This window comes from Haematobia irritans, chromosome 1, assembly GCF_050003625.1.
Source record: "Haematobia irritans isolate KBUSLIRL chromosome 1, ASM5000362v1, whole genome shotgun sequence".
Taxonomy (NCBI): domain Eukaryota; kingdom Metazoa; phylum Arthropoda; class Insecta; order Diptera; family Muscidae; genus Haematobia; species Haematobia irritans.
Genome location: NC_134397.1, coordinates 223,464,015 through 223,476,437, shown reverse-complemented (window position 1 = coordinate 223,476,437; position 12,423 = coordinate 223,464,015). Strand labels below are relative to the sequence as shown.

The window sequence follows — 12,423 nt, the reverse complement described above, 5'->3', positions numbered from 1 at the left end:
ATGTTTAAAGGCTATTTTCAAATTAATATATGTTTGCATGTAAGCATATTATATTTACAAGCATTTTATGTTCCAAACATAATATTTTCCTGGTTTTCCAAAAAAAAATTTAAAAAATCCTTATGTTTCACGGGAATATGAAAAATCTGTCCGTTTTCGCCCACATAATTTTTTTTTTTTTGAAAAATCTCTACATTTAGTACACAAAAAGGCCCCATACTATTTTCACTTAATATCTTGGTGAACCACAACATTGTGACTAATATATCCGTCTACCGTCAGTATTTCCTACTTTAGGTCACTGCTCGCCCAACCGCTTATAAACCACACAAAAGAATTTTTTCATTATATATTTATCGCAAATATGTTATTCTAGAAACAAAAAATGAAAACAATTATTTCTAATAGAAAGCAATCATATCAGTAGTACGTTTGTTTTTGCAAAGAACACATGGTTTCTGTTTTTTTTTTTTATTTTCTGACATAAAAAGATAAGAATGTCTAATAATTATAATATTTTTTCCAGTCTCGATGGACCACAATGGCCGGTATAATATCGTTCCAGTATTCATTTATATTTCATTGATAAATATATTTGGAATTGTAATTATAATTAATATTTTTGGAATATTTTTAGGAATATGTGTCCGTAAGGGAACTTCAAGGAGAATACCTCCAGAAAGCTGAACAAATTCTAGATATGGCTTTAGTTACATTGGAAACCTATGAAGGACCTCGTTTCATGGTGGACAAAGTTAATAGGGCAACACGTAGTAGCATTTATCTGTATCACATAAATGCTGATCTTATTGATGCATCCGATGCGATCCATGAATGTAATGCTGTTATACTCTATGAGCCATGGATGAAGGCCAATTGTATTGCTCAAGCTGTTTTCGAGTTCACCGATGATGAAGATCAAACGAAAATTTGTGTCAGACGTAAAGATGAAGTGCCCTATTATAAAGGTGGGGCAGAGTTGGATGGTGCCACAGTTACCCATGAAACGTCTTATATACCCTTACGAATTGTACATAATCCGGGGTCTAAGAAGTAAAAAATTAAATATCTTTTTAAAAAAAAAAAACTCATAAGTGCTTTTAAATGAAATTCCTTGGAAGTTTGATGTACGTGAATGATCCTATGAGTAATTATCTTCTCCGCTTGTTGTAAAATCTATTTGCAGCAGTACGTTCTCGGAAACCAAAGACATTTTTGCCAGAGCCGTATTTTTACTGTGGTATTTTTTGCAGAAAGTAGCCTAAGTACTTGTTTTACCATCACTATATAATCTATACACAAGTATATATTTTATTTTAGCTACTGAAGAATGAAGCCGATTCATTAAACTAAACATTATGCTGACCAGTTTCTACTTGCCTATCTCAAGGAAGTACATTCAATGAAGAGACGTTATTTTTTACTGATCGAATATTTCTAATGTGAGCATCTCCGTAGTAGGTACCTGTTACGAAATTCTAGCGTGGTGGAATAGGCAACCATGAGACGTTATTTTTTACTGATCGAATATTTCTAATGTGAGCATCTCCGTAATAGGTACCTGTTACGAAATTCTAGAGTGGTGTAATAGGCAACCATGCGAGGCAATTTTACGCTACCCACTGAGCTGTCGAATTCAGAGTCCAGGACGGGATTTTGGATTAAAGGAATCGAGCAAGGCCGTAATGTATGACCAGAAAATACTCACCGTAATAGGTACTTATTAGGTTAGATTAGGTGGAAGAGGGGATGCAGGTTGCCCTGTCTCAGTATTTGGTTTGCTGTACTCTCTAATTTCTTCCTTCCATTGTATCCTTCTTTTATTCCAAGAACTCTGTGACTCTAACGAATTCCCTTATTTGATTAAGTTGATAATTTGATAAATTGAATAAAAGCAGGACAGTGACATGGACCAACCTCTGCTGCTACTATTCGGCACAGATTTGATCTCAATTCTATGTGCCCTGTGATTATTCCCACGGGCCTCTTGATTGTCTTTATACTCTCTTTGAGTATTTTTTCAGACTTGTTCTTATCTGGGTTACCCATAGACGTCCTTCCGACCGTTGCCTTGGTTCTCATCTCTTTATGAGTCATATGTGGCCAACCATCCTACTCTGTTCGTTGCTTTTATGGGCTTTGTATTTTCTTCCCTATGTGCTCTAGCTCTTATCACCAGTTGTTTTGCCTTTACGTTTTCTCTTATTTCGGCATATCCCGGCACCCATACGATGCGTGTCGTGCCGTATTCTAAATACATATTCGTTGATCATGTTTCTGAATTCTAAACGGTTCACGATTGACCCGTAAAGTCTGCTATTGCCCTCCGTCCATATGTGAAAATATTCACATTTTGTAGTCTCGTGTTACTTCCGAGCCTTTTAATACATTCCTTTATGTCACGCACTTCAGCCTGCAGTATTGTGTGTGGTCCGGTAATCGGAATAGGGTCTGTGCTACAAATGCAACAAAATTGAGATTGCAATGTCCGGCACCTTAATTGGGGTTCAAGGAGTTGTTAGAGCTACATAAGGGAAACGGACCGTCGGATAATATATCAACACATATAAGGGATCAAAGATCTTTTACCTCAGTTGGCAAAAACAGTCTTAGGTTGGTTACCCTTAACAAAGGAAGACGGTACGTCACAAATGCGATGAAATTTGAAATGGAAAGTTTGGAGTTGGTAGAACATCTTTGCCCTGGCCCTCTACGTCAGCTTCTGGGTTAAAGGAACATCATCTTGTTTAAACGCGAGTAGCGTTTGCTTGAAGCCGTAATTGATGGAAGTTTGCGAAATTTTATGTTTTGGAATCCCACTAAGTCGATTTTGACCAACACGAAATTAAATTCGATTTAAGAAAAAAGTGGATACCTCAAAATCGAAATTGCACAAAGGCCTAAGTAGCCACCGTAGTATAGTAGTTGGCATGCTCTCCGTGAATACAAATGTTCGTGGGTTCAACCCCCAAAATCCTCCAAACATCAACGTTTTTATACCCTCCACCATAACATTGTCATTCGGTGTGTAACACATTGAAATATTGGTATCAGACCCCATAAAGTATATATTCTGGGTGGTTGTGGAATTCTGAGTCTTTCTAGCGATGTCCGTTCGTCCGGCCGTCTGTGGAAATCACGCTAACTTCCGAACGGATCAAGCTGTCAACGAGAAACTTGGCACAAGTTGTTGTCATTGATGTAGGTCGGATGGTATTGCAACTGGGCCATATCGGACCACTGTTAGCCCCCATATAAACCGACCCCCTGGTTTGTCTTGCGGGCGCTCTTGGAAAAGCAAATTTTATACGATCTGGTTGAAATTTAGTACGTGATGTTACCTATATATATACCCTCTAAAAAACATGCAAAAATTAGTTCATATCGGTAATATATAGCCCCCTAATAAACCGATCCCCAGATTTAACCACCTGAGCCTCTTGGAAGAGCAAATTTCATTAGATACGTTTGAAATTTGGTATGTGAATCCTCAGAAATGTCACCAGCATTACTCAGGTGGGATAATCCACCTCTGAATAACTTTTTGGTGTTCGGTCGAAGCAGGATCGAATCCACGACCTTGTGTATGCAAGGCGGGCATGCTAACCATTGCACCACGGTGGCTCCCAATTTGTGTTAGTATATGGTCTATAACACTTACTCAAAAATTGGTCCATATCGGTCTATTATTATATGTAGACCTCATATAAACCGATCCAAACACTTTCCTTACGTAGACTCCTGAAAGAGCAAATTTCTCCCGATTCGGTTCGAAAATTTGGATCTCTAATAACCACATTCAAGAACTTAAGAGACATACATAGCTATTTACTACGTCTTTTCATATGGACCCTACGGGAAATGGATCATCCACAGGACCGGTACAGGACTAGTCCCTGGTGTGTATGGACCAGTCCCAGTTCTGGTCAAAACGTATGGAAAGGACCGTGGGTTTGTATTTGACGGGGTAAATTTACACTTTGGGACACGACATTGACTCATTCCAAAGGACACGTCCTGGGACAATTTAGTAGGAGCACCCCTTAGACGGGTACTCATGAACCAATCTTGGACAAACTATTGGGAATCTCTTTCCTTTTTGACACGAATCGCATTAGAAGTGAAGAACTTTCGAACTATGTATGTTGAAAATGGGTTATTATGATAATCGAATTTTCAAGAGAGTATGAAAATCAATAAATTATGACTTTTTAAAAATTGCGACAAACTGGAGCACCGGTACCACTCCTGTGATATGTCCGTCAGTGGCAATTTCCCGTAGGGGACTAATACACAATTTGGGAGACAATGTTAATGAGATTCAATATACCTTGCCATTGGTAACTGTTACCACAGCCCAAGTAATTCGATTGTGGGTGACAGTATTCAGTAGAACTTTCTACGCAAACCATTGTGGAGGGTACATAAGATTCGGCCCGGCCGATCTTACGTCCATATATTTTTTATTCTTTCCAAAAAAACGTTGGAAGTTGTTGCACAAACATTTCTTTTAAAGCGCATCCCGGAATCTTCCATAAATTTTTTCCACTTCCCATGCAGTCCCTTTAAACAAGTCCTCAAACATTTTTTTAAAGCGCATCACGGGATCCCCTATCGATTTTTTCCATTTTCGATGCTGCCCTTTTGGACAAGTCTTAGAAAGTATGGAATTATGCCGTATTAAGTGAAAATATAGGTTTTTGACAATTCAATTTCATAAATAATATAAAATCAATAAAACAGTAAAAAAAAATAATAAAATAATATAAAAAATTCGTCCCCGCTGGGATTTGAACCTGTGCCGTTTGACTTTTACACTTCCGTGGAAGTTATTTTTGAGAAAATTTTGCAATTAAGATAATTTTTAATTGTTTGTTGATTTTTAATGGAAAAAATATATTTATACAAAAACATATGTCAAAAAAAAAAAAATAATAAAAACGATGTATAAATGAATAATTTGTAAGATAAATATTTAAAAACAAGTATATACGGCCGTAAATTCGGCCAGGCCGAAGCTTATGTACCCTCCACCATGGATTGCGTAGAAACTTCTACTGAAGACTGCCATCCACAATCGAATTACTTGGGTTGCGGTAACACTTGCCGATTGCAAGGTATCTTAAAACTTCCTAACACCGTCTTTTAAATTGCAAGGTAATCCATACGTGGTATATATTATACTAAACAAGGCCTATTAAATACGTATATAATTAAGTTTGACAAAATTTTCTATAGAAATAAAATTTTTACATAATAAAATTTTGATAACATTTTCTATAGAAGTATAATTTGGACAATAATTTTCTATAGAAATAAAACTTTATCAACATTTTCTATAGAAATAAAGTGTTGACAAAATTTTCTAAAGAAATAACATTTTGACAAAATTCTTAAATAGAAATAAAATTTTTTCAATTTTTCAATAGAATTAAAATTTTGACAACATTCTCTATAGAATTAAAATGTTGATGTGTTACAAACGGAATGACAAAGTGTTTCGAAGAAGTTTTTCGATTTGTAAAAATTAGATAATAAGAAATTAAAAGTTTAAAACAAGTATATACGGCCGTAAGTTCGGCCAGGCCGAATCTTATGTACCCTCCACCATGGATTGCGTAGAAACTTCTACGAAAGACTGTCATCCACAAATTTCAACTCACATGGTTGTTAAATATCATATACTACACCCACGTACCAAATTTCAACCAGATCGGATGAATTTTGCTTCTCCAAAAGGAACCGGAGGTCAAATCTGGGGATCGGTTTATATGGGAGCTACATATAATTATGGACCGATATGGACCAATTCCTGCATGGTTGTTAGATACCATATACTAACACCTCGTACTAAATTTCAATCAGATCGGATGAATTTTGCTTCTCCAAAAGGCTCCGGAGGTTAAAATTTGGGATCGGTTTATATGGGGCCTATATATAATTATCGACCAATTTTTGCATGGGAGTTTGAGGCCATATATTAAAACCATGTACCAAATTTCAGCCGGATCGGATGAAATTTGCTTCTCTTGATTTTCTTAGAGGTTCCGCAAGCCAAATCGGGGGATCGGTTTATATGGGGGCTATATATAATTATAGACCGATGTGGACCAATTTTTGCATGGTCATTAGAGACCATATATTAACACCATGTACCAAATTTCAGACGGATCGCATGAAAATTGCTTCTCTTAGAGGCTCCGCAAGCCAAATCGGGGGATCGGTTTATATGGGGGCTATATATAATTATGGACCAATGTGGACCAATTTTTGCATGGTTGGTGGAGACCATATACTAACACCATATACCAAATTTCAGCCGGATCGGATGAAATTTTCTTCTCTTAGAGGATTCGCAAGCCAAATTTGGGGGTCCGTTTATATGGGGGCTATACGTAAAAGTGGAACGATGTGGACCAATTTTTGCATGGTTGTTAGAAACCATATACTAACACCATGTACCAAAGCTCAGCCGGATCGGATGAAATTTGCTTCTCTTAGAGCAATCACAAGCCAAATTTGGGGGGTCAGTTTATATGGGGGCTATACGTAAAAGTGGACCAATATGGCCCATTTGCAATACCATCCGACCTACATCAATAGCAACTACTTGTGCAAAGTTTCAAGTCGATAGCTTGTTTCGTTCGGAAGTTAGCGTGATTTCAACAGACGGACGGACATGCTCAGATTGATTCAGAATTTCTCCACGACCCATGAATATATATATATATATACTTTATGGGGTCTTAGAGCAATATTTCGATGTGTTACAAACGGAATGACAAAGTTAATATACCCCCCATCCTATGGTGGAGGGTATAATAAAATATTGGCTACAATTAAATACCTAACGGCCTACGAATCATTGGACACTTGCGAAATATAGACCCTTAGCACCCACACTGGTGATATCTCTAAGAGATTCAAAGCTTCTCTATGTAGTTTCAACGAATTGCAGAACATCATTCCGAATCGACTCTAGCACTTCTCATTGAGCTAAAAATAGAATCGACAGCACACATTCATTAGGGAGAATTTCACCACAATAAAAGTGAAATGTATTTGTTTAAAAAATGGAGTATTTAAAGGGGAATTGGCGACGTTGATGCTGGGCACAGAAATGAGTGGACACCAAATCCGGGAGTAAATATTGTGGACTGTATGATGCGGGCTAGAGGAGCAGCAGGAGGTTACCTTAACAATAGGAGAGTTGTGGATGTTAATCAATTGTCATAATTTCTCGATAAATAAGAAATTAAGACATGTAGCAAAACCGAGAAGTGGAAATAAAAATCGAGAGTTACAATTTGTGGGTTTTGTGAGTTTATTCAAATATGCTCACCGTTTGAGATATAAAAGGCAATAGAAAGTTTGTAGGTCTTTAAGCCTACCACGAAACCTACATACATATAATATTTTTAAATGATAATTCACAATAACTCTAATGTATTTGGTAATTTCCATGAACTTTCGGATTTCAAAGATACATTTTTTTTAATTCACAATAATTCATATTACGTTTAATTCAAAATATTTAGAATATAATATTTTTAGAATAAGTCTAAATGTTAATTCAGACAGTATTAAAATAGACTGAATATTGTCAGTGAGAGTACAATAATGTGCTGCTACTATACCGACCATAATCAAACCAAAAACAAAACTAAAATGGAAATACTTTCTTAACATCAGTTGTGTCTTCCTTAGCTTATTTTAAACTAAGCAAATTTTCTTTAAATTCATTTTCCTAAAACTTAATGACTTAAAGGGTTCACCCTACCATATCCTTTTCCATTTCGAATTTCAATATAGGCTCCTAGAACCCTTTTATTTGTTCGCTTTTTTTTCTTCTTCTTTCTCAATATCAAAAAGAAAACTAAATCGAATAAAACTAAGCGTATTTGTACTAGAAATCCTAAAGTAGACCACAACTACATATAAACACTAAACTAAATAAGAAGTGTGATTAACTCTTCTGTAATAGAAAACTTTGTAAACCACAATCAGTATCAGCCATACCCACAGAGCATAGATAATACAGGAAAATGCATATAAAACTACCAACGTATACGTAGAGATCTCAAATGAAAAACTTTGTGCCATTTTTGCTCGTCTTGTTCACTTACAGTAACCTCCACGATCTCATGCCCATTGCAATGTTCCGATTGTAACTCTATCAGTGTAAAAACTGAGGGAAAACATGCATTGAACATGGAAAATTTCACAAAAGTTACTTAAAGATAAAGGGAAAGTTTTTGTTTTTTTGTTTCTCTTCTTGATATCCATTGCCGCCTGGCGGTATAGGGGTAAGTATGTCTGCACGCTCAATCTATCTTTGCTTGTGCATTTTGTTATTCTATGGGGCCTTCGTATTGTGGTTTAACCAGTCAACGGTATAGCAAAAGGGAAGTAATGACAAAATTAGATTATACGATATTCAATATAGGTTCCGAGACGAATTGAAAATTCCATACGATAGGTGAACTCTTTGAGGGTATACTTTTAAATATTATCGGCTCGGAAATGAGTATAACACACACAAAGAAAATTTCATTAAAATTGAGCCAACGAAAATTTTTCATTGATATAACGAAACATTTTCATTAAGACAATGAAACTATTCGTTAATAGTACGAAAATTTTCGTTGACTAACAGAATATTCATTATGGTAACGAAAAATTTCGTTATATTAACGAATTTATTTCATTGACTCAATTTTAATGACACATTTCGTTAATATAACAAAACTTTTTCTACTAGTGCATGCTAATCGAAATCGGGCGATTCGTCTTCGACTGTATCTTCTTCATTCTTATACAGTTTAGTTCAGTTCTTTATTAATTAAAAACCTACTTACGTTAGAATGATGATGGACGTATAATAAGTTTACCGTTCCATTTATAACACATCGAAATATCGATTTCCGACTATATCATTATGTGCTTACACAGAAAATGTTTCCAATTAAAGTTTTAATTGAGTTTTAAAAAATATTCAATTAAAAATTTAATTGGTTCAACAAATTTTTAATTGAAACAAAAATCAATTACAAAAATTAATAGTATCAATTAATTTTTTAATTGGATCAATTAATTATACCCTGCTCCACACTGTGGAAGAGGGTATTATAAGTTAGCGCATATGTTTGCAACACCCAGAAGGAGACGAGATAAACACATGGTGTCTTTGGCAAAAATGCTCAGGGTGGGCTCCTGAGTCAATATAGCGATGTCCGTCTGCCCGTGAACACATTTTTGTAATCAAAGTTTTAGTTTTAGTTCAACCGACTTCAAATATGGCACAAGTATGCGTTTTGGCTCAGAATAGAACCCTATTGATTTTGGAAAAAATCGGTTCAAATTTAGATATAGCCCCCATATATATATTTCGCCCGATATGGACTTATATTTCCCCACAAGCCAGAGTTTTACCCTAATTTGCTTACAATTTTGCAGAAGAAGTACAATTAGTACTATAGTCAAGTGTGCCAAATTTTATTGAAATCGGTTCAGATTTAGATATAGCTCCCATTTATATCGTTCGACCGATTTACACTCATATAACCACAGTGGCCAATCTTTTACTCCGATTTAATTGAAATGTTGCACAGGGAGTAGAATTAGCATTGTAGCTATGCGTGCCAAATTTGGTTGAAATCAGTTCAGATTTAGATATAGCTCCCATATATAGCTTTCGCCCGACTTACACTCATATGACCACAGAGGCCAATTTTTAACTCCGATTTAGTTGCAATTGTGCACAGGGAGTAGAATTAGCATTGTAGCTATGCGTGCCAAATTTGGTTAAAATCGGTTCAGATTTAGATATAGCTCCCATATATATGTTTTTCTGATTTCGACAAAAATGGTCAAAATACCAACATTTTCCTTGTAAAATCGCGACTGCTTAGTCGAAAAGTTGTAAAAATGACTCTAATGTTCCTAAACTTCTAATACATGTATATCGACCGATAAATCATAAATAAACTTTTGCGAAGTTTCCTTAGAATTGCTTCAGCTTTAAATGTTTCCCATATTTTTTAGCTACATTGTGTTCCAACCCAGGGCATTAGCCGACTTAAATTTTTAGTCTATAGATTTTGTAGAAGTCTATTAAATTCTGTCCAGATCGAGTGATATTTAAATGTATGTATTTGGGACAAACCTTTATATATAACCCCCCAACACATTTGACGGATGTGATATGGTATCGAAAATTTAGATCTACAAAGTAGTGCAGGGTATAATATAGTCGGCCCCGACCGACTTTAGACTTTCCTTACTTGTTTTTTAATTGACTTCCAATTAATTTTTTAATTGATACTATCATTTCTGTGATTGAAGACATTCCACAGAAAATAATATTATAATTTTTGAGCTAACAATAAATTGTCGTTACAGACAATTTTTAAGTTCAACAAAATTTTTGTTGATATAACAAAATTGGTTGCTAAAGTGACTAAAATCGTAATTGTATTTACAAATTACGTTGTTAGCTCAAATTTAAACATAATTTTAATTGTATTGACAATCAAATTAATTGATATTTTTTGTGTGTCCAATTAAAAACTTAATTGGATCAATTAATTTCGTGATTGAATCATAAAAAAAAAATTGTTGTGTGTATTCTTGATCAGGGAGATTTAAAACCCGTCTGATCCGTCTGACTTTTGTAATCACGCTACAGTTTTCAATAATGGTGCTATCGTCTGTCTGCAATAAGGTCAAGTCCGAAGATCGGCTATATCGGTTCAGGTTTTGATAATTTGTCATTTTTATCCTATTTGCCTAAAATTGGAAATCTAGAGGAGTCTATCAACTAAATGTTGCGAATATGGTGTGTAGCGCCATTTTGTTTTGGTATATGCGCCATATAGACAGATCTACAATTTAGCTAAAAACCAATATCTAGAGGTATTTTAGGTCCTCAAATATCTGTGGTTTATATCGATTCATATTTTTGAAAAAAAACCGTTGGATAATTTTGAGTTCTTCGGCATCTTTACACCGCAATTTTTTTTTATCCAATTGTCCTGATATTAGAAATCTAGAAGCATTTTAGGTTCATAAGTAAATATGTCAAATTTGGTTTATATCGGTAGGTGTTAGCACCACTGGAGCTACCGTGGTGCAATGGTAATATTTAAAAATACCTTTAAAATAAACCTTTAAAATTAAGCTCATGCCTATACGGACAAGTCTGCTTCAACGCATTGAAAGACAACATTGAAGAATTTGTCCGTGAGATACCGGTCGAAACGTTGGAAAGAATATGCCAAAATTTTATTTTATATAATATACTAATATATTCCAGTTGCTCTCTTCATCCTTCAATAGTATTTATTCCAGAAATAAACAAGTATATACGGCCGTAAGTTCGGCCAGGCCGAATCTTATGTACCCTCCACCACGGATTGCGTAGAAACTACTACGAAAGACTGTCATTCACAATCGAATTACTTGGGTTGCGGTATCTTAAAACTTCTTAACATCGTTTTCTAAATTGTGATTTAGTCCATACGTGGTATATATTAGACAAAAAAGTTATGTATAGTTAAGTCTACAAATAATTACGAATCGATATGGACTTTTTGCTCGTAGAAGAAAGAATTGAAATACGGGGGTCGCTTATATGGGGCTATATAGAATTATGAACTTGAATGGACCAATTTTTGTGTGATTGGGGATCGATTTATCTGAGGGCTATATATAACTATAGAGCGATATGAACCTAGTTAAGCATGGTTGTTAACGGCCATATACTAGCACAATGTACCAAATTTCAACTCACTCGGATGAAATTTGCTCCTCCAAGAGGCTCCAAAACCAAATCTCGGGATCGGTTTATATGGGGGCTATATATGATTATGGACTGATATGGACCACTTTTGGCATGGTTGTTAAATATCATATACTACCAAATTTCAACCAGATCGGATGAATTTTGCTTCTCCAAAAGGCACCGGAGGTCAAATCTGGGGATCGGTTTATATGGGAGCTATATATAATTATGGACTGATATGAACCAATTCCTGCATGGTTGTTGGATACCATATACTAACATCACGTACCAAATTTCAACTGAATCGGATGAATTTTGGTCTTCCAAGAGGCTCCGGAGGTCAAATCTGGGGATCGGTTTATATGGGGGCTATATATAATTATGGACCTATTTCGACCAATTTTTGCATGGGTATTTGAGACCATATACTAACATCACGTACCAAATTTCAACTGAATCGGATGAATTTTGCTCTTCCAAGGGGCTCCGGAGGTCAAATCTGGGGATCGGTTTATATGGGGGCTATATATAATTATGGACCGATGTAGACCAATTTTTGTATGGTTATTAGAGACCATATACTAACACCATGTACCAAATTTCAGCCGGATCGGATGAAATTTGCTTCTTTTAGAGTCTCC

General features: G+C 35.5%; 1 protein-coding gene across 1 annotated transcript; it reads left to right on the top strand.

The window, feature by feature from the left end:
- The first annotated feature begins 424 nt into the window (after window positions 1-424).
- On the top strand, window positions 425-1,087 carry LOC142219496 (uncharacterized). The gene is made up of 2 exons (XM_075288455.1): window positions 425-548; window positions 638-1,087. The coding sequence occupies exons 1-2, from the start codon at window positions 498-500 to the stop codon at window positions 1,055-1,057; spliced, it is 471 nt and encodes a 156-aa protein (XP_075144570.1). The 5' UTR covers window positions 425-497; the 3' UTR covers window positions 1,058-1,087.
- Window positions 1,088-12,423: the final 11,336 nt, after the last annotated feature.